Consider the following 23013-nt stretch of genomic DNA (forward strand, 5'->3'; position numbering starts at 1 on the left):
GTTGTTCCATGTGGGCTGTAGCTCTCATCCTGTCCACTGAGCATGGCGTCAGGAAATGGCCTGCTTGTGGACTGGAGACTTGCCTCGGGGGAATCTTAAAGGGTGGAGCAGAGCAGCAGCACCCACAAGGGAGTTTGTAGGGAGTACTGCATGATGTATGGGGCCAGGAGCACCTGGATGGGGACAGGGCCCGGCGGGATGCTGCCCAGAGCAAGGAGCACCGGGCATGAGTTCGCTCTCTATCCACCCAGCTCCGGTGCCGTCACCCCTGCTTTCTGCTCCGATCAGAATTATACTTACATAAGCCTCTATTTTAAGCAGTGACATGAAAGGAAAACCTTTCTGGAGCTGAGTTCTGAGGGTGTTGGGGCTGAGGATGCTATGAATGCAGGAAATAAGGTGGCATGAGCTTGCAGATTGTTCCAGGAGCTGTAAATATCCAAAGCCCTTTCATGGGGCTGAGGGAATTCCTCGCCCCCCTGGCCCATCTGTGCCACGTTCCATTTCTGGCCCCGCAGCCGTCTCTCAGGAGGGCCCTCCCAGCTTGCCAGTGCCTCCTCCACGCACGAAGGGTGTGCCAGCCAGCTCGGGGCCTCAGCAGCCGAGGCAGGCCAGGTCCTGGCAGGGAGGGGGAAGAGGAGCAGGTGCTGCAGCCTGACTGTGGGGAGAGGCTTTTTGGGGAGCCTTCCCTGTCCCCATCTGCTGGGCATGTGTCTTCCCAAACCTCTATACTCTCCCCCATCACATCGGATACCTCGCAGAACATCTTGAAGTCACAGCATGATCTCCTTGGCTTTGTGCTTAACAGGGTCTTGTTGAGGCTCAGGGAGAATTCAGAACACAGGGCAATGCCCTGGCCCTTCAAGGGTTAGGGAGTGAGAGAAACCCTCCTACAGAACTGCAGGCAAAGGAGACAGCGTGGGCAATGGTGGAGGGGGTGGAAAAGATGAACTGGCAGTGGGGATGGGGACAGGAAGGTATTGAAGGCAGCGGTCAGCCTGGGGTAGTAGGGACAGGGCCGGGAGGAGGTGGGGCTGGAGCTTCCATGGAGCCTGGGCAGACAGCTCACAGTGGCATGGGCCTGTTCTTCCTACCTCTGGGAAACAGAAAACCCGTCTAATCTTGGGACAGTGAGTACAGGTGGGAGAGGCCTAGGGCCAGAGCAGTGAGTCGAACCCTTCTGTGGGTCATGGACCCCTTTCAGGAGGTAAGAGAAGCTGAAGACTTCTGCTCAGAAAAATTAACTGCACATGCAAGTTAGCTTTAAATCCGAGAGAGGCTCCTAGAAGCTCTCCAGTCAGTCAAAGGTGTCGTGATAGCCTGGGAGGTAAGGAGTCTTCTGCCTCTGACTAGCTGGACTCAGAGAGATCCAGACACAGCCTGGCACCATCCCAGCATCTAGGGAGCTGGTTTCATGACTTGGCTCCTTCACAGACCAGCAAGGGGGCCCCAGGAGTGGGCTTGCATCAGGGAGTTGAGATTGGCCAGTTCCTCATGCATGAGGCTCCACGGGCTGGAGACACTGTGCGTTCGGTGTAGCAGGAGATTGTTCTGGAGAGCATTCTCCACCCGCCTTGGGAACCCTGCCCACCAAATCAGTCTGCCTGATTGTCCCAGGCAGCCCTCAGGGGTGGCCAGACCTTGCCTTTGCTGAAAGCGTAAGGTGGAATCGAGGGCCTGTATCTGTGATTGTGCCCGAAAGGCCTTCCAGAAGGTGAGTCTGGGCAGTTGAACCTGCAGGAATAATGGATGAGTTCCGTGGCGTGATTTAGGTCGTTCCTTCTCTTGGTCTCTGTGCGGCAGTTGCATTGGCTGTGTTGCTAGGTAACCAGCATGACAAAAAAAAAGCTGCTGCTCCGGCTGCTGAGTCCTCAGATGGCTCCTTAAATAGCAGCGTTTTTTGGTGTACATGGGGGTGGGGTGGAAGGGGGTGGAATGCAGAGGGTCAGGGTTAGAGAACCCTGTATGGCAAGGATCCAGAGTTTAGCAGCCATGAGAAGGAGGCTGAGAAGCCTGAGGCTTGCTAGGGTGTGGATGGAGGGTCTGGGGAGGGACTTGGAGTGGTGTTCCCAGGGCAGGGTCTCAGGAGGAGGTAGATAGCCTGACAGTGCCTTCAAGCCCCTCATACCTCCTGGCACCCGCCCACACTGGGTACGCTGTGGAGTCTCCCAGCCTGCAGGAGCCGGTCACCTGCTAACACCCTTTTGTGCTTGGCCTCCTACCCTCTTGTTTCCAGAGAGAGCCATGGGGGTGGTGGCCTTTGTTGTCTCTCCCACCCTTTCTGTGGGGTCCTGTGAGGAAAGAGCCATGGCCTCATCCCCTTTCCTGAGTGACCCCACAACCCCTAGCCCAGTACTGGGTTCAGAGCATACCCTTGGCAAAGACACCTGCAGTTGACCTAATAAGTCTGAGTCAAAGCCCAGGGAAATCTATCATGTCTGGGTTGAGAAAAGCTCTTCCTTAGATGGCGGGGAAAATGGGAGGCCAGCTGGAAGGAGGCGGGGTGTCCAGGGTGGACACAGACCATTCAGATCCTAGCTGTGCACCTGCCAGTTGCTCATACCCTGCTGTGGACAGGGGAGCCTCCCAGAGCCTCCATTTCCTTCTGTACCTCCAGAGCTGGGGGGATAAGAGAGCTAATTAATGGGGGATTGCTTGGCCCACAGTAGGGCCCAGTATATGGGAATTGTCATAGTTACACACAGGTACCTGCAAACCTGGAGGTCACACAGGTACAGGGGTGTACACACTGGGAGGATTACTGCTGAGTTTCCTGGAAAAGGTTCCAGCCCAGAGAGAGAGAGAGAGAGAGAGAGTGTGTGTGTGTGGGTGGGTGGGTGTGTGTGTGTGTGTGTGTGTGTGTGTGTGTTTGGGGTGGGGGGGCGGTGGGCAGGGAAACAGGAAACAGGCCTCCTTTCTGGCCACAGTGGTCATCATAGAGGCAGTGTAGGGTAGTGGTTAGAGCCAGGCTACGTTCAAACCTCAGCTCAGCCATTCATAGGCTGTGTGGCTTTGAACAAGCTACCTAACTTTGCATTTCAGTTTTCCCACCTGTACCAAGTAAAGTCAGAGTATCTACATCATAAGACTGCGTAAAAATTAAATCACTTGGTATTTAAAATGCACTTAGAACAGGGTTCTCCAACCTCTTTTCTGTAATGGGTCAGATAGTAGACGGTTTTGACTCTGCAGGCCCAACAGTCTTTTGCAACTATTCCACTCTGCTACCGTATCAGGAAAACAGCCATAGACAGTATGTAAATGAATGCACATGGCTGTGTTCCAGTAAAACTTTATTTACAAAAATAGAGTGCCAGATTTGGCCTGTTAACTGTGTTTTGTCAACCCCAGACTTAGGACAATGCCTGCATATCCCAAGATCTGGATAAGTGTTTGCTGCTGCTGTTCTTCTCATTACTGTTATTGGTAACATCCCTGTCTGGCCGTGGCTGCCCACCGCCTCAGCCCTCCTTCACACTTGGCTGTCCTCAGCACGTCCAGTCTGAGCCCTGAAGCCTGGGGGGATCCTCAGATTCCTGTCTGGAGGTTCTCTCGGGCTCTGCCAGTTTAGAATATCTCCGCTTCCTCTCCGCCAGCCTTTATACGACCCCCAACCCCTGCCATTGGCCATGCCTCCGGAGTCCTTATTTATTATTATTATTTTATTATTATTATTTTTTGAGACACAGTCTCACTGTGTCACCCAGGCTAGAGAGTGGTGGCACAATCTCGGCTCCCTGCACCTTCCACCTCTTGGGTTCAGGCGATTCTTGTGTCTCAGCCTCCCGAGTAGCCGGGTGTGGACACACGCCTCCACAGCCGGCTGATTTTTGTATTTTTAGTAGAGATGGGGTTTCACCATGTTGGCGAGGCTGGTCTCAAATCCCAAGCTCAAGTGATCAGCCTGCCTCAGTCTCCCAAAGTGCTGGGATTGCAGGTGTGAGCCACTGTGCCCAGCCCTCATTTAGAGAGCCCCTTTCTACCTCTAAAATTTCTGTGCTTGAAATTTGAATTCCTTTTGGAGAGCTTCCATTTGTTGTCATGTTAGCGGTCATCATGTTACCTAAGGAGCAAGGGTGACAGCTTCTAATCTTCAGATGAGGAAACTGAGGCCCAGGGAGGGATTTCTCTGCCCTGGCCCTCTTCCTGGCTCCTGAGAGCAAAGGGATACAGAGCAAGGCTTGGTTGTTTGGGGAGCTCGCCCCACTGTGGGCCCTTGAGATCCAGAGCTGTGAGTGACAGTGTTTCCTGCTGTTTTTTCTGCAGTCAGCCTACGCCGTGTCCCTGCTGCGGGAGTGTGTGAAGTTGAGGCCCTCGGACCCCACTGTGCCCCTGATGGCCGCGAAGGTCTGCATCGGGTCCCTTCACTGGGTGAGTGAGCTGTGAGGGCAGGGCCCAGAGGCCTTCTGTGGGGAGGGTGGCAGCAGCTGACTGTGAGTGGGGTGTGCACGTCTTGGCATGTATGTGAGGGTGCATGTGGAAGGTGGAGAGGATGGGAGCTATCAGGCAGATGGGCCTGGGCAGGGAGAAAGTCTCTGAGAAGCCACCAGCCTCCATCTCCAAGGCAGGGTCCGCTGACTCAGGATGGTGTCTGGTTTGCGGTTCAGCCTTGAACTGTGGCCTCCAGAGAGTGAAATATAGGGAAGTAGAGGTGCCCCCCACCTGCCCAGCAGCAGGGTAGTAGGTAAGACCTTGAGTTACCTGGACCAGCCCCATCATTTCTGAGGCTTCAGATGATCTTAGCATCTAATCTCCAAGGGGTGCAAGGCACGATTCTTGGGGCAGAGCTGCTCTTGGCGACATGGGAAGGTGGTCTTTTCTGTAAGCCCCTCTCCTTCCTCTTGGCTCTAGCCCTCCAGGGCCCTGCCCTGTGCTCCGCTGCTTGCTTACTGCTCTCTGCAGAGGCAGCTGAATTGTTAGGAGGCTATGGCTCCAGGTATGCCCGCTCCCCAGTTGGAGGCCTTTACTGCAGGCACCTAAGGACCCCCATGAGATCAGCAGCTTGAAGTAGTGAAGGAGAACAGGGCCAGGAGCCCAGGTCCCCCGCCTTGCTGTGGTCCTCCTGCCCCGGGTCTGCTCAGAGGCTGCTCCAGGCCTATGGGGGCTCTTGGGCCACGGCACTGGGCTCCAGCAGTGGGGCCTCTGCGCAGGTATCTGTTCCAACTGGGGGCTCACTTCTGGACAATCTTTGCTTTCTTCAGTCCCAGTCAGCTTGCTGATTTCAGCCTCCTATTTCTACCCTCTCAAGCAACACAGAGCAAGTGCATCCTCCCTCCCACACAGTGGCTATCAGGCCCTTCCGCACCCGCATGTCCCCAGTTCTTTCATCTGCTCTCTGGGCCCAGGGTCTCCTAAAGTGGGCACTTACCCTGGAGATGGCCTCCCTGTCTTCCTGTTGGCCTGACACCTTCAGTCACCCCCTCACCATTGTGTGCCCAGCTTGTTCTAAGGCAGCAGGGGCCAGGCTCTGGGTGCATACAGCAGGTGCTTCATAATTGGCAACCTTTACAACTCTTCTTGCCACTTTCCCTCCTGTACACAAACAAATCATGGATTCTGGGGAGGGAGGCAATGAGCCTTCCACAAATTCCATGTTCCAACCTTTCTTCCCTAGGATTGGAAACTGGCCCCATCCCTCTGCTGGGTCCCCTCCTCGTCGTCGCAGCAGGGCTCGCCTTGTCTCTGCTCCAGGGAGTCAGTCCTCCCAAGCACAAAGAAGCTGGGTGAAAAGAGCACCTGTCCCCTTTTCCACCTGGTTCTCAGATCTCTGTGTCTGCAGTGCCCCATCCCCTCTGGCTGATCAGGAGGAGGGGAAAGTGTGGCATCTGGCTCGTGTTCTTTATGCTGTCGTTTAGGTTGGGGAGAATTACATGAGATCAATCCTGTAATAGGCTCTGGGCTTTTGGAAGGAGCAGTGTAATGAGGTAGTTAAGAGTTTCACTGCCCACCCACTGGGTACTCTAGAGTAAGGCACCTAACCTCACTGTGCCTCAGTTTTCCCATCTGTAAAATGGAAACAGTAAGTCATACGTCTCCTCAGGTGGGACATAAATGACCAAGTAGGGAGAGGGCTGGACAGGTCAGGGAGGCATCATGGAGGAGGCAGCCTCAGACTGGACTCAGAGGGCAAGGGAGGATACAGGAGGGTCAGAGCCAGGCCTTTGCTTTCCCCCGCCTCATGAGTATCAGGGAACCCTTGGTTCCCAGGTCTTTTGGGGAAGACAGTTGGCACCCAGAGGTAGGGAGACCTTGTGAGCAAGCACTTTAGATGCGGGCGGCCCATGGGTGCTGAGCATATGCAGCAGAGGATGGAGATATGAGCCCGAGTGTGCAGAGCGGGTGGGCTCCCCGACCCCAACTCAGGCCGCTGCTTGCTCCCTGGGCTTCTGAGAGGGGCCTCAAGCTCATCTCTGAGATGAAGCCCAAAATACCCATCTCTGAGGGGGTGTTGCAGGGGAGGGCATCTGTGCCCCTCAAGGCTGCCAGCTCTGAGGTAACTGTGGGTCCACCCAGCCAACGGCCGCCCTTGCCAGGAAGCCCTAAATTTAGGTCTTCCCACCATGCAGGAGCTGTTTCCCTCAGCAGCATAATTACAGTAATTATGTGCATTCAGATTACATGGTAATAAAATTAGGATCAAATCAGTCCAAATTGAAATCAGATGAGTTAGGAGCAAAGTAATCAATGACAACATAAATAGAAAAGCCCAAAAGGAAACTTAAACATGCAGACTTGTCATCAGAATCGAGGAGAAGAAAGGGTGAGCTGTTTAACTTCGGCTGGGCAGCATATTTGGGTTTAGGGGCTAGTTTGAGCCAGGGTTTAAATCAGGCACAGGCTAGAGTGATGTCCCACGGATGGCCTGGGGGTGGACTCCTGGCAACCTTCCCTGATCTGGAAGCTTCACCCCCTGCACTTCCTACCTGTCTTGGATACAGATCACGTCACGTTGTGATCATCTGTGTTTCTTGAGTGCAGGAATTATCTGTCTTTTCTTTGAAACCCCAGCCCAGGGTTCAGTGCCTGGTGCTCGCTGGATGGATCCTTCTTGCTGATGGACACATTCACTTGGCAATGAATTCTGTCGTATGTGGCGCATGACTTCCCAACTAGATGGGGAACTTGCTCACTTGCCATGTCTCGCACTCTGACCCCCTCTCCCCAACAGGAAGCCTTCATATAGTAGGTGCTATACTAGTAACTGACCAAGCGACACACACCTCAACTGGCCACGAAGGGACGGGATGAGGGATCTGTATTTGGTTTGGGGGTTCTCCCAGCACTCTGCAGCTAATTCTTGCTCCCTAGGTGGCACTGTAAAGAGAGCAGGCTGTGGGGTATCCAAGGGTTCTGAGAAGGTAGGCAACAAGCTCCCCACAAATTTCGTGTTTGAGCCCCTTCTCGAGGACTGGAAACTGGCCCCATCCTTCTGCTGGATTCCTGCCTCACCATCCCTAGTTTTACAAACAGGGTCAGCCCTGTACTCTCTGTTCCCGAGGCCCACAGTGAAAAGAATGGGTCTGCCTGGCTGGCAGAGGGTGTTTGTGCATGAGACGGGGCACAGATCCCAAAAGGCGGCTCACACCCCCTTCGTCTCCTGCCTTCGCAGTTATTCTGGCTCACGTCAGCCCCCAGCAGGCCCCGCCAAGCCCCATGAGCAGGGGACAGAAATCTGGGGGTGGACAATTTGGCCTGGGTTGCAGGAAGGGAGGCTGAAACTAGGACATTTGAAAAACGAGTTGTGCTGGGTGAAGCTGGACTGGGTGGCCACATGCCCAGAGGCGGAGCACCTGCTGTTCCCACGTCCTGTCCTCATGCCCAGAGCCACTGTTGGATACCCCACACCCGGTCTGGGTCTGAGAGCAAGGTTGTCTCTTGGAGATTGTGGCAGGCAGAGAGACGTGCATGGTCACGTGCTGGCTGGCTGATTCGGGGGTTTACACCAGGGTGGGAGTAGCTGAACAGGGTTGAGTTTGGAATGGGAGAGCACTGACCCTGCGGCTTAGCCTGAAGCTCCCCTTGGTGACGGAGGGCTTCCCAGGCTCTGACTCAGTGACGCCAGAACTGAAATCAGAGAGGCCTGCATGGCAGCCTCCTGCCTTGGCATGCCCAGCCTCCTGCCGGGGTCCCTATATTTGCAGCAGAAGGAAAGAGAGATGTAAATATTTTTTTGTATCTGAATTCATTTAACTTAAAAAGTTGAAACCTTTACAGGAGGCAAAGAGGATAGGCTATGCATGTGTGGTGTCACACAGACAGGAGAGGAGTTGCAAAATGGAAACAGGGCATGCTCATCATTGGAAGGGTCTCTGATGCCATCTCTCACCTCCTTCCTGAGGAAGGCAGCAGGGGATAGTGGAAAAGTGCATAGGCTTTGGAGGCAGAGATGGTAGAGTTCAAATCTCTGCCTACCCATGTACTCCCACTTACTAACTGTGTGACTTTGAGGGAGTAATTTACCCTGTCTGTGCTTCAGTTTCCTCATCTGTAGCCTGGAAATAATCATGTCCACCGTTATAGGGTAGCTGTGAGTATCAGAGATGACATGAAGAGTGCCCCCACTTAGCACGCTGTGGGTACCTGAATGGTAGCTATCACTATTGTAGCCCCTTGAAAATAGCAGGCACACAGAAAGGATGCACCTTTATGTTTTTGACTTCATTTTTCGAATTCAGGGGTGGGTAGAGCCAGGAAGATGGATTAAGTGTTGATGAGGCAGGGGAGAGAGAATGCCAGCCCTCCTGCCACCAGCTTGTAGAAATTGGAAGAGTGCCTACTCCTCCCAGGGAGAAAAAAAGGGGATTTTTTCACCAGAGCAGCTAACAGCAGGTTCCGGGCTCTGTGGGAAGGAGCTAAGGAGAAACTGGAGGTGCTCTTAAAAACTCTGCAGGCTCAGAAATGAACTTTCTCTAGTTCCCAGAAAGAGAGGAACGAGGGTGAAGATTTCCAGGGTAAACCTCTTTGGCTCACTGCAAGGTGAGGTAACCCTTGAAATGGAAGGCAGTCCTGTGAATTAGCAGAGTGTGTGAGCAAGAGGCCAGTCTGTGTAGGGACCAAATTCAAGACACTGGAGAGACAGAGAAACTTGTAAAGTCACAGGAAATTTTTCCTTACTTATGTAACACAAAAACAAAGGAGCAAAACATTATGTCCTTCGATGCATCCTTTTTCCAGAGGGTCAGAGAGGAGAAACATGAAAACCTACAGAGGGCTGTGAATCAGCATCGGGAGACTGGGGTTGGAAACACAGCTCTGCCACTTCCTAGACAGGTGACCTTGGGTAGGTCGCTTCAGCTCAGCTCCCTGTGCCTCCGCGCCTTCTGCTGTGAAACACCGATGCCATCAGGCAGCTGTGGTGCTGTGAAAATGCCAGGGGAGGCCTTCATCACTGTAGAATTGCAGATGAGAAGGCGGGGAAAGATCTTCACCTGGGTTTTAATGGCGAGGTTCCATGGCTGCCCTAGATAAAGAAGTCATTCAAGAGCAGTGTATCATTGGGAGAAGGAAGGTTGAAGAGAACTCTGGAAACTCCTCACCCTAGAAGTATTTTGATGAGCAAGGAGGGCCCGGTGCTGTAACCTGAGCTTGCTGCAGAAGCAGCAGCCTGGACTACAGAGCCACCAGCTGTTAACTTGGAGGCCACAAGGAGGAAGTGTCTGGAGACAGGAAAGGGCACATGAGGTGCTAGGCAGGGAGGAAGACGACTGGAGTAGAGCAGAAGGGCCAGCGCTGGACCACTCTGCAGCCATCTGATTAGAGCAATGTTTCTGGATCGCAGGTGGAGCCCATTCGTGGGTTGTGAAATAGGACTCTTAAAAAAAAAAAAAGAGAATTTGAGGCCAGGCGAGGTGGTTCACACCTGTAATCCCAGCACTTTGGGAGGCCGAGGCAGGTGGATCGCCTGAGGTCAGGAGTTCGAGACCAGCCTGGCTAACATGGCAAAACCCCATCTCTACTAAAAATAACAAAAATTAGCCAGGCGTGGTAGCAGGCACCTGTAATCCCAGTGACTCGGAAAGCTGAGGCAGGAGAATCGCTTCAACCCAGGAGTCGGAAGTTGCAGTGAGCCGAGATCGTGCCACTGCTCCCCAGCCTGGGCAACAATAGCAACACTGTCTCAAAAAAAAAAAAGAAAAGAAAAAAAATTTTTGAGACTGGTGTGGTAAGCTCATGCCTATCATCTCAACATTTTGGGAGGCCAAGCAGGGAGGATCGCTTGAGCCCAGGAGTTCCAGACCAGCCTGGACCACATAGTGAGACCCACCCTGCCCCCTCTCTAAAAAAATAAAAATAACAAAATAAAAATAAAAAAGTTAAAAATCAGCCTGGTGTGATGGTGCAGCCTCCCAGCTACTTGGGAGGCTGAGGTGGGAAGATCACTTGAGCTCAGGAGGTCAAGGCTGCAGTGAGCCATGACCATGCCACTGCACTCCAGCCTGGGCTACAGAGCGAGACCCCATCTCAAAAATAAAATAAAACCTTGAAATAAACTGTAGATTATCAGAGAATAGGACAGGAAATACTCCAGTGTATTACCCAGTGGGGTGAGTGGACCCTGGATAGGGGATAGAAAGCTCGACCAGCTCAGTATAGTGTACTGTGTGGGGCTGCGGAGGTGCCAACTTATCCACATGTAGAGTCACTCCTTCTCGGTGGCTGAGGATCTGGCTGAGAGACAAAAGGCAGACAGTAATGTCTACTCTCTGGATTCCAGAGGGTCTTTGATGCCACTTCCCAATTTGTCAGATCATGTAGCTATGAGGAACCAGGACTATACTCAGATGACACTTGCCATCTGAGATTTAGGCTGAGATTTAAAACCCTGGAAGATTAAACAAATTGTATAATACATATACAAAATATGTGTGTGTGTATATATATAAGTTTATATGAGTATTGTAATTGATATACATATATATGTGTATCTATATCTATATATATTGAGATATATATAGATATATATATGAGCCTGGCTAGGTGCAGTGGCTCACTCCTGTAATCCTAGCACTTTGGGAGGCCAAGGCAGGTGGATCACTTGAGGTCAGGAGTTCGAGACCAGCCTGGCCAACATGGCGAAACCCAATCTCTACAAACAGTACAAAAATTAGGTGGGCATGGTGGCACCCACCAGTAATCCCAGCTACTCAGGAAGCTGAGACACAAAAATCACTTGAACCTGGGAGGCAGAGGTTGCATTGAGCCGAGATCACAACACTGTACTCCAGCCTACTGGGTGACAGTGAGAGTCTGTCTCAAAAAAAAAAAAAAAAAAAGCTGACCGGGCGTGTTGACTCATGCCTGTAATCCCAGCACTTTTGGAGACCAATGCAGGTGGATCACCTGAGCTCAGAAGTTCGAGACCACCCAGGGAAACATGGTGAAACCTTGTCTCTACTAAAAATACAAAAAAATTAACTGGTATGGTGGTGTGTGCCTCTAGTTCCAGCTACTTGGGAGGCTGAGGCAGGAGAACCACTTGAACCCCAGAGGCGAAGGTTGCAATGAGCAAGGTTGCACCACTGCACTCCAGCTTGGGCTACACAGTGAGACTCCATCTCAAAAAAAAAAGCTTATATTATTATATTAAAGCTTATATATATATAAGAAAGTGTAGAGATATCATATGAAATATACAGTTATATATCTACATATGTAAATATAAAGATATATGAGTTACAACTATTAATAATAGTTAATATTTTTTTAAGCACTGCTGTGAGCGTTGCCCTGTCTTATCTCATCCTGTCCTCCCAGCACCTCATCCAGGGAGAGACACTGTTGTTATCCCCGTTTTACAGAAGAGAGAGGCAAGCACAACAAAACAAAGGGACTTGCCCAAGGTTAGCAAGTGACCAGCCAGGATTTGGACCAGGGTAGTTGGCCCCAGAGCTTGTGTTCTTAGCCGCTAGGCTGCCCTGCCTCTTTGCATGAAGCACCTACTCATGGATGTGGGGCTGATTCCAGAGTTGGGTGGGATTAGAGTATCTCAAAACAGAGGTGGCAGAGTCAAATTCTCAAGGGCTTTTGGATTTCCACTCTTGTGACATTATTCTTCCCTTTTGCCAGCTACAGTACCCATGTATATTAATACTGTGTGCTATTGTATTATATATTGTCATACTTAATGGAATTGATCATACTTTTTTTCCTTTCTAATCACTGCTGTGACTCTGCATGCAAAAAGCCTGCCTTGTGGTATGGTAATAGAAATCAAAATTGTGGCCAGATGTGGTGGGTCACACCTGTAATCCTAGCACTTTAGGAGGCCGAGACAGGAGGATTGCTTGAGCCCAGGAGTTCAAGACCAGCCTGGGCAACATAGTGAGACACCATTTTCTATTTAAAAAAACAAAAAGAAATTAAATTATGTTGGCCATATAGGGAGATGGTACATTAAGCCTTGGGATTTTGATTTGAGGCAAATGCTGACACCATGCTTAGAGACAGTTTTAAACTACGTGGACAATGCTGGCAAGTACTGGAGAAGGAATGCTACTAATCTCGGGGTCAGAGTGGATCACAAATTGGACACACTAAGGATGTATGTCTTCACTTTGTAAAGCTAAAGGGTGATGAGCTCCTTTAATCCAGAATATGATGTATATGAACTGGAGAACAGATACTTTGCCAGTATTTGCTGAGCTGTGTTCCTGGTACCCTCGCTGCATGGGTTGCAGGAGCTGAAGCTGGCATTTGCTGAGCAGAAGGACATGGCCATGGGAAGAATATGTATTCATGGAGTGCAGCAGGTGTCTGGATTCTTTTTATAACTTGTGCTTGGTGTTTATAAGAAAGCTTGTTCTGTTTGAATGGAGCCTCATAATGCCTGAGATAGTGTGTGAGATGAGCCTCATCAGCCAGGGGTATATTAGGAAAGAAAGAGGATGCTATTTGCTTACTTTCCCCTCCCTTGTTGCCTCCTGTTCTACCTCTGCCACCTCCTGGGGTAACTACAGCCATGTGATAAGCTCTTGGAGTTCTAATAACCCTACGTCAGCACCACACAGTGGGGCCTTAACTAGGGGCCACCTGGTCCTGCCAGCTCCTCAACCAGGCCTAGCACAGGGCCTGGTGCTACAGAAGCCTCAGTGGAGGGCTCTGGGGAGGAGGGAGGAGCAGGGGTCCAACCTGCCATTTTGCAAATGAGGACCTTGAGACACAGAAACTGAGTGTGTTCTTCAAGCCCCACAGCTGTCAGGTGCTGAGCCAGGACTGGAGCCTGTCTAGGGCTTGTCTTCCAGTGCTCTTCTCACCATGTGGCTCTGGCTTCAGGCCCCGGCAGCCCTCCTGAGTCCTGCTGCTGCGTGGCCCAGGAGACAGATCTTAGCATCTATAGCCTTGGGTCCACCCGGCCAGCTGAGGCTGAGCTTTAGACAGCTGTGGGGTTTCCCCAACTATGGCCTTCCATGAACCCTGGGTTCTCAGGCCTATTGGTGCCAAAGGCAGAAACCCAGCTCCCCAGACACCTTCATCCTTCCAGTGGCCAGCCCAGCAATCAGGAAGCAGCCCACTGCCCAGGCTGGCAGCTTGAGCTCGCCCACGAGGTGGCTGGAGGGCTGCTGTGGTCAGCTGAGTCGGGCATGGTGGGCAGACAGCCCCTCCCGCCATCTCCCTCCAGGCCATCATGCAGCTTCCTCGGCTTCTCTGTGCCTTGGTGTTGTTTTCTGCCCTGTGCTCTTCCAGTTTGCACATAGCTGACCCTGGCTAATAGCCTCTGTCTCATGATCTCAGTTCCTAACTCCAAGGAGAGAGAATCCACTGCTCCTCTTCTAGCTGTGGCTAGTGGTCAGGCGCCAAGATACCCAGAGCTGCCCATCTCCTGCTAGGGGGATGGGCCTGAGCAGGGATGGGGGCCAGGCAGGGGCAGCGCTGGCTTTGGGGCCAGGAGCCAACTTGGGTTTGAATCTCATTCCCTGGTCTCATGACTCTGTGAGCCTCTGGCCAGGAGAGATGCCCATGGCTGGGGGCTTTGATGTCTGGGTGGCCCTGAAGGGTTTGCATATGGCATTCAGTCCCTTGCTGTGGGTCAGCACCAGTCTTAGTGACAGAGGAAGCATCCCTGCCCTCTCTGGAAACTGGCATTTTCAGTGACATGAACTTGGGCACACTACTATACCAGGCATGCCATTTCCTGGGTTGGATGGGAGGAAGGGGGCCTTTTTTGGAGGCATGTGTGCCATGAGTGGGCATGACCAAGGCCCTGGCGTTCCCCTACCCCCTAAACCGGCCTGACTCCTGTGGGGACCCAGAGTGTCCCCAGGCCCGCCTTGTGTGTGCCCCTTTGTGTCCCATGTCATGTGTGATGATGTGTGCACACGTGACCCATACCGATTGGTCCATTTCCAACTGGAACAGTCCCTCCTGCTCCCAGGACAAAAACAGCCCCAGGCCTTTTTCCCCTGAAAGTTTGAGCTCCTTGTCTCAGAGAGGGAGCGAGCTCATGGACGGGGCCACAGTGGCTGCCTGCCTGCTCCATGGGGCTGGTGACATCCAGCAAGACACGTGTTCCTGAGGCCCAGCCCCAGACCCCTGCCTGCCCCTGCCCTGGCTTCCCTCTCTGCCGAGCAGGACAGACACAGACACAGGCCCCTACAGAGGCCATGGGAGGAAAGGAGCTGGCCCAGACTGGCCTGGTCTTGGGTTCATGCTCTCAGCAGAACAAGCTCTGGGGAGCTGGGATCTCTGGGGCAAGGGAAGCTTCTCCCTGTGAGATACGTCACTTCCTAACTCCAGGGACAGAGAATCCACTGCCCCTCTTCGAGCTGTGACCAGTGGTCAGGCGCTGTGACCTTGAGCACAAGCTTCTGTTTCGGGAACAGGTCCAGGGAGCCACTCACCGGTAGAGGAAACTCCAACCCCACCCCCATGACCTCTGTTTCTCCTCTTTGCAGCTGGAGGAAGCAGAGCGCTTTGCCATGATGGTGATCAGCCTCGGAGAGGAAGCCGGGGAGTTCCTCCCCAAGGGCTACCTGGCGCTGGGTCTCACCTATAGCCTGCAGGCCACCGACGGTGAGTGCCAGGCCCCAGGAGGCTTCCGCTTGGGGATGGCTCAGGCTTCCTAACTGCCTCGGAGGTATCTTGTCGTACCAGCGCCCATCCCCTCAGGCCATGCCTCCATAGGCACCCTGCACTCCTCTGGGACAGATGCCCATGTGTGTACACACACACACACATGCATACACACACTCACGCCCCTCCGACCCATTTCCACTGTTTCGCCCGGACTGTCGCCACCCTCAAACATGCCTTCCTCTCCCCTCTTCATGGACCCAGTTCCTCCCACCCCTCAAGGCCCAGCCCCAGCTCCAGCAAAGCCCATACTGATCTTCTCTGTGGAACTCCTGCTTCCCGTCTGTAATGCGCCATCAGCCTTCCACCGCACAGTGTCTCCATTCTGGTTCTCATAAGCCTGCCCTTACCCTCAGCACTGCTATGACCTTCTGGAGCCTTTTAAATCCTCCTCAATACATGGCATAGGGCTGGGTACACAGCAGGTGCTTAATAACTACTTGTGCTCGGCTAATGGATTCTGCTCCTTCCTGCCCCACACCTGGCCTTCTCTCGCCAACCCTGCCAGCTCAGCCATGTGTCTCACCCCGTCTATCAGGCAGCCACCTACTTTCATCTCCTGGTAGCTTGCTTGAGGGATGGGGAGTGATGGGCCACCACCCAGACCAAACCTGGAATAGTAATCAGCCCATGCCCACCTCCCCCAAACGCCAGTCGCTGGGAGCAGCAGTCATGGTGACATCAGGTATAAATGAACCCTACATAAGGAACACCTGGGTCTGCACATGCTGCTCAAGTGAGGGAGTCATCAGCCCCTTTGTCAAAGTCTACTTTGAGCAAGACACCCTCCTTGTCCCTTTAACTCTACAAATAGTGGTTGTTGTCTAAGCTTTCGAATCTGGGGAGCTCTGACAACTGTCAATGCTTGGTCCTCGCCAGTGGGATTCTGATCAGGTTTGGGAGGGGCCTGGATACAGTCATGTTAAAGCTTCCTGGGTAGTGAGTTGAGTGTGCAGCCAAGGCTAAGAACACCTGCCCTGCTGCATTTAAAATAGGATGCAGTTTACCAGAAAGGTGCCTGGTTTGGGTTCAAGCTTCCTAGTGGGTCAGGAAGCCTAGAAAAGTATGTGGCCAGGCAGAGGTGGTAGCCTCTCTCTCAAGATTTGGGCCTCCTGAGTGGGATGCCCATGTCGTGGAACGCTTGTAGGCATCGGCCTTTGAAAGGGTTAAGGTGGTTCAGGTGGTGGAGAATGCAATGCAGTAGAAGCAACTGGCATGCCAAGGAGTGTGCTAGAGGCCAGGGCATTGGCCCGGCTGCCAGAGTTTGAGGTTTGCCAGATGGGGCCCTGGTGGGGCCTTTATCTGCAGAGCTGTGTGCTTTGAGGATGGTGCAGGGCTGGGCCGGCACCCTTCAGTGACCCCTGATGGCTCAGTCTCTGTCCTGTCCCCTGCAGCCACCCTGAAGTCCAAGCAAGATGAATTGCACCGGAAAGCACTGCAGACACTGGAGAGGTGAGTAGGCTCCCACCTGCAGCAGAGACCCCTCTTGCCTTTGGTGGCACATTCACAAGCTTTACCTCGTTGAACCCTCTGATGTGGACAGAACAAACATTTCTATCTCCATTTTACAGATGAGGAAACTGCACACAGCAAGCAGGGATATTCGTTTGGGGTTGGGCGGGCAGCCAAGCCCTGCCCTCAGCTCTAGGGGGGCTCCAGCAGCCACCAGGCTCAGTTCCTGGTCTCCCAGGGCTCAGGGGTCTAAAATGGGAATAGTAACCCATTGCTGTTGTAGTAATTACAGGAGATAAAGCAGGAAAAGCACCTTGCACTGTATCCTATATGTAACAGGGGCTCAAAAATGGCATTTGCCTCCCTCTAGCTCCTCCCCAGCCACCCCTCCCACTAAACCCACCCACCCCTCCCACCACCCCGAGCCCTTACAGGGATTTCCTGGCAGATGCTCAGAGCAGCGGGGCCAGTTTCTCCGCCCTGGTGCCTGACTTGTCACTCCCTCTCTGCCCATGGGATGTGTATTCATCCCATCGTCTTTCTCCTTCGGCGTCTGTCACCCCAGATGGCCCCTACCTCAGCGAGTGCCAGCCCCCTCAGGCCCACCGTCCCTGCCTTGGGCTGCCTGTGGGCTGTCTGCCTTGGTCTTCATCTGCTAGCTAGACGCCCCTCTGAGACAGAGCCTGGCAGAATCCCCCACTGTTGCCTCGTAGTGCCCAGCACAGGGCTCGCATGCTGGAGGCCTGAGTCACACGTTGGTCACTCAACCCCTGGTGCCTGACTTGTCACTCCCTCTTCCCATACAGGGCTCAGCAGCTGGCACCCGGTGACCCCCAGGTCATCCTCTATGTCTCACTGCAGCTCGCCCTCGTCCGACAGGTAGGTTGTCCCTGTTCCTAACCCCCGGGTCCCCGGGGATGCTGATCTTCTCCTGGAAACCCAGCTTCCTACCTGTGTGACCCTCTGCAAGTGACTTCACCTCCCTGAGCTTGTTTCCTTACCTGTCATGTAAGCCCTTTGAGCCCTCATCAGAGGGTCCCAGTGAGGATGAGGTCAGGTAATGTGGGTAAAGCCGTGGCAGATACACAGGAAGGGCGTGTTCTCCGCCTTCACTCCCCCTACGACATTTCAGTGGCCTGAGATGCCGATGAATGACCACCTGTCACTCATCTGTTTGTATCCTCGCCTTCCACTGCCTTTTCCCCAAGGGTCTTGGGGATAAAGTGGTGGGCTCATGGAGCTGTTGCAGGATGGGCTTTCTCTATGACCCCCAAGCTACTCCTTCACTGTGTGGACACCACCATCAGGCCTTGACCTCTGGGGCCCCATAGGGGCCTCCTGTCTGCTCACTGCCTTAGCCCCAGGACCACCCCCACTATGACTCTGCAGGCAGACCCGCCTTTTCCCCAAGGGTGCTGAGAGAATGTTGGTGTGTCCAGGACTCCCCACCTCAGGTCCTTCAGAGCCTCCTTTACTTTCCCGTGGCATCTCAGCCTGCAGGCTGGTACTCTGGGCACACACACACAACCTCTAAAACAGGACCTCTCAGGTGGCTTGACCCTGATGCCTACCGATGCCCCCCACCTGAGTGCCCGGGGATTGCAGACAAGCCTTTGGCTCCCACAGTGCGGTCTTCTCGCCTGTGTCACCCAGGAAATGGGCTGAGCTCCAGGCTGGTGGAGGGAAGCCCACAGAAGCCCATGTACTTGCTGTCAGGTGGAGGGCAGCCCTGCCTGCTGGGGGTGCTGCTGTGTCCCCCATACCAGCCTGGGGAAGCCCTACCTTCGGAGGAGGCAGGCCACAGCAGTCCCATTTTTTACCCGAGGACACCACTGAGGCCAAGCCAGCATAGAACCCAGGCCTCTGATCCACAGCCCGCGGGGTCTAGGTACCCTGCTCCCCTGACCCTTTTGGAGATGGGGCCCTGGGAGCGTGCTCACCGGCTGGGGCTTAGTCTTATGGTCAGCTTGGTGAGCTGCGTTCCTCCTGCCTCTGGGGCAAGCCAGGCTCTGCCTTGCGTCAGCCTGACTCCTCCTCTCATCACAGTTACTCTCAGTACTGGGACCCCCTCCCTGTCACCCTATGCCTAGACCCTTATTCCGGCACCTGTGTCTGTCCTGACCTGAATTGTCACTCTGTTTCTGAGGCATTCTGTCTCCCTCTCCAGGTCCTTCTGTCTCAATCATTTTCTCCCCAACAGCCCTGATGCCATTCCGGCTGTTGTTTCTGCTGTCGTTGGCAGCTTCGCTCCCTTCCTCTTGCACCTCTCCTCCCCCTGTGACTCCCTCCATCCTCCTCCACCTCTAGGCTGCGCCCCCACCCTGTCCCCACTCCTCACTCCTGACCCCAGGTCCTGGACAGGCACGGGGTACCTCTGTGCCCCTCCGGGAGCATCCCTCCACTCCTAGGAAAGCCAACAGAAAGACACCTGACACCACTTTATTTTTAGTTCTCTGTAAAAGAACCAGTGCTTTTCTTGCTAACCAAGGGAATGATAAACCTTTGGTGATGCATTTTTTGACCTGTTCAATTACTCACCCCTCTCTAATGAATAGCATCCATCCTCTTAGAGAGATGGCGGGCCAGGCCAGTGGAGCCTAGCGCCCAGTTTCCTTGGAGACCTCATTTTGGCAGCCTCAGGGAGTTGAGAACTCAAGAACTCCCTGAATGGACAGTCCTAGCCTGCCTGGGTCTCTGAGGCCCCCAGCCGGCCTATCCTGCCCAGAGCACGTCTGGCTGGCCGGCACAGTGATGGCTATGGATTTGGATACGTAGCCCAGGATAATCGGGTCTGCTCTGGCAGAGTCACCAGCACAGGAGCAGCCTTAGGGCCACCAACAAGCTGAGCCAGTGGCCCCAGTGATCTTAGCGTCCTCCTCATATGCTCCTTGACCTATCCACAAAGTAAGGTGCCCAGGGGAGAACTCTGGGCCTGGCACTGGTGCCCACAGCCTGCACAGAGGCCAGGCTGGAGACCAACACAAAAGCCAGGCAGACTGGGGACCCAAGGCACCACCAGAAGGGTGGAAGGCTGGGTTTGAGGTTTGGCAAGAAGCAGGACTCTTAAAAAGAGACTCATGAGGTTCCTGCAGGGATGGAGCCCTGACATGGAGAGAGTCACAGGAGCTAATGCAGCTCCCAGGCCTAAGAGCACGGAGGAACAAGTGCCTTCAGGCTGGAAGGAAGGGTCTTTCCTCTTCCTTAGTTTTCTGGCTTTGGGGCTTGAAGAGGGAAACTCACACTTCAAAAGTGTTTGTTCCGCCAGTACTTTGCAAGGCATTTTTTATAGTGTCTCATCTCCATGGACACTGAAATAGGTTTAACCATTATCCTCATTTTGGAGCAGAGAAACTGCAGCTTAGAGAGGTGAGTCTTCTTGCCCTAAGATACCAGCTGGGAAGTGGCAAAGCTGGGAGCCACACCCCAACCTGACCCCAGAGCCTCAGAGCAGGAGCGGGTGTTTATCTGTCAGCCACACATCAGGTTCTTTCCACATCACCGCATGAACATGTTCAGAGCGGAGGGTCTCAGCCATGGGTATGTAGCTGGCAGATTCTCTATCCCAGGGCCAGGCGTTCCTGGCCCTCCACCTTCCAGCCTGCTGCAAGTTTCTCTCCCAAACCTCTCTCTCCAGACCTGGTCACAGCCTTTCTACGGGGTGCAGAGCCTCAAGCTAAGGGTGCTGCTCAGTGAAACAGCAGTATGTGGGGGAGAGGATTCCCTGCATTCTGGGGAGTCAGGCCAGGTTGAAAGTACTAGGAGTCAGAGATGAGGAGGAGATGGCCATCTGGGCCCTGCCATGCCCCTGGACCCACAGCACAAGGAGGGCTGGCCTTGACCTGGGACAGCTTTGAGGCCAGGCCCATCACTCACCAAACACAGGCTTAGCAGCCTGCATAGCTCACACAAGAGCACTTGGCCTGGAGTCAGGACCCCCATCTGAGAGTGCCTGCTCTGCTGCTAACTCGCTCTGCTGCTAACTCGCTCTGCTGGCTCTGCTGTGTGAAAAGAATGGAAGGGATAGAAGATAGCATTTTTGCACGTACATTAGGTCTTTGTACCCTTCTGTGGAAAAGCATATGCCTAATTTGCAGATAAGGGAACTGAATTCAGAGAGAACCAGGGACAAAGGGGCGTGAGCGGCAGCGCCAACTCTAGAACCCAGCTCTTGTGTATTCACAAATACAGGACCCCTCCACTGGCCAAAACGAGCAGGATCAATCAGCTCAGATGACAGGCAGCAGGTGGGGGCTGCCCCAGGCAGGGCATGGCGCAGGGGTGCCCAGCAGGGTGCAGGGGCCAGGGACTGTGGGGTGTTTTGTAGAGAACAAGGAGATGACATAAGGGGGACAGCGGGCCACCTCAGAGGTCAAATGAGACTGTGTAAGGGGCTGCTGCAGTCACCAGGACTGGTCAACCTCTTTTGAAGAAGAGAGTTTATGTTGGTAACTGCCAGAATTCTTTTTTCTCCTTAATGCTTGTGGAGACATTCCCCAGACCCTGTCAGGGATGCACAGGCCAGGGCCCATGGGGCGGGGAGCTTTTTCTCTGAGGGTAGTAACCTCCACAGCTGAATGTAGATGGGTCTGGGGACGTAGAATTGGAGGCAAGGAGAGGGGCCTCAGGTGTCTCTTGCATCCACGGGACTCTTAGGGCCCATCCTGGGGATGTTGTGTTATGCTGAGAATGGTCTCTTTAGGAAAGGGCTCCTTGAACCTTCCACATCCTCCCATAAGTCCAGCTATGGGCAGAGACCCATCCTGGCAAGGTGGCAGGCAGCCAAGCAGGTGTGCGGTCTCAGCCCTGAAATAGTCCCCATAGGATGTACTGGGGCACCGACTGACCCCGTAACCCTGTTACCACTTGCAGGTGGGGCCCTGGCCACAGCTGCAAATCATCCATGCCCTCTGCAGCCAGATCCAGTAGAACATTGGAGTCCTGCCTGCGGGGTTGGCGGGAGCAGTAGAAGGTGCCCTTCCATGCTGCACCAGCCCCTCCTGGGCTCACTGACTGGGCTACTGGAGCAGCTGGGGCCTGCCCTCTTTCATGCAGTGCTCAGAGAAGGGAGGCAGCAAACTCAAGCCAGTGAAAGTTGGGACCTGTGGTGACCCCTGGTCTCCCCACCACATGAAGGAAAGGCTTTTCTGAGGCCACATCCAAATCCAGACCCTTCGAGTATGGCTCTCCTGACCCTGCATAATCTGGCCTCATCCCACCTGTCCAGAACCAGGCTTAATAAATATTTGTTGAATTGAAAATAAAACACAAGACTAGAATCTGGATTCTAGTCCCAGATTCCCACTGTGCCCATGTTAGAGGCCAGTCTCCCCGTCTTCTAGGCACTTGCCTCTGCATACTTCCCTTCCTGTGGTCAAGCTGCACCCCCTACCTGGAGCACCGCGTTTGCATCATCTCCTCCTGGAAAGCAGGGTCTCCTGACACATCAGTAGAACTCCAGGGTGATGTTTCCACACGTGGCTGCCTTGCCCTGTGGCTCCCACTCCTCCCATTTAGGAAGTACTTCCTGGTGGCTGCCCTGGTCCTTTGTGCCACACCACAAACCTGCTCCTCTTTATTCCTGAGGGTGACAGCAGACCCCTCCGCGCCAGGCCATCTGGGGCAGGTGTTTTCTCACAGCAGCATCCCTGCCCCCAGTGCCTGGGGCCCCCTTGAGTTGAGTGTGGGTGCCTTTGTTGACTGGCACCTGGCTTCTGAGTCCCAGGGCAGCACGTGCCTGGGGAAGGGCACTAAGCTGGTGGGTTCCTTCGACAGATCTCCAGCGCCATGGAGCAGCTGCAGGAGGCCCTGAAGGTATGCAAGGATGATGCCCACGCCCTCCATCTGCTGGCACTGCTCTTCTCCGCCCAGAAGCACCACCAGCATGCCCTGGATGTTGTCAACATGGCCATCACCGAGCACCCTGAGAACTTCAAGTAAGTGCCCTGAGAACACTCTGGCAGTGGGGGAGCTGGCTGGCCTCTGCAGCAGGTGCCCATGCACACCTGCCCTACCATGGTGCCAGCCAACACACATGGGGTAAGCACCTGCTGCATGCACAATCCCTGGTAGAGAGACAGGGGGGTGAGGACAGGTGGGGTCAGCAGATAGCTGTGGCGCTCTGCACCAGGAGGTGCCTGGTGGGGAATAGGGTGCACGTGCTGCTCCTTAGCCCCCATGAGGTGGGGTCTGCATGGGCCACAAGGGAGACTGTTTGAATACACATGTTTGAGCTGCTTCTGCCTGCCCTGGGCTCTGCATGAGCCTCAGAATGAAACTAACTTGTGTAAGTTAATCATAGCCCTAACACAGCCAGCCAAGGATGGGATTCTAACACCAGCTAGGCTGGCGGCTGGAGACAGGGGTTACGGCCCTCCAAGGTGATCCTGCTCCTTCATATCTCCCCACCTCCCTCATTTACTGCATCAGCCAGATGCCCCACTTCTTGGAGCAAGGTTTAAGTTGCACTCGGCCTAAGTGGTGGTGGGACGCAGA

The 23013-nt window shown here is 53.8% G+C and overlaps 1 protein-coding gene across 5 annotated transcripts in view; it reads left to right on the forward strand.

The window, feature by feature from the left end:
- LOC105464975 (tetratricopeptide repeat domain 7A) overlaps window positions 1-23013 on the forward strand; it is a 157075-nt gene that overhangs the window by 88447 nt on the left and 45615 nt on the right. For all 5 annotated transcript variants that reach the window (XM_071076660.1, XM_011713147.3, XM_011713149.3 and 2 more), the window contains 5 exons: window positions 4267-4371; window positions 14892-15009; window positions 16464-16521; window positions 17328-17400; window positions 22294-22454. In XM_071076660.1, coding sequence (XP_070932761.1) covers window positions 4267-4371; window positions 14892-15009; window positions 16464-16521; window positions 17328-17400; window positions 22294-22454 — 515 coding nt within the window. The remainder of the gene's footprint in view (window positions 1-4266; window positions 4372-14891; window positions 15010-16463; window positions 16522-17327; window positions 17401-22293; window positions 22455-23013) is intronic.

Source organism: Macaca nemestrina, chromosome 13 (assembly GCF_043159975.1).
Source record: "Macaca nemestrina isolate mMacNem1 chromosome 13, mMacNem.hap1, whole genome shotgun sequence".
Classification (NCBI taxonomy): Eukaryota; Metazoa; Chordata; class Mammalia; order Primates; family Cercopithecidae; genus Macaca; species Macaca nemestrina.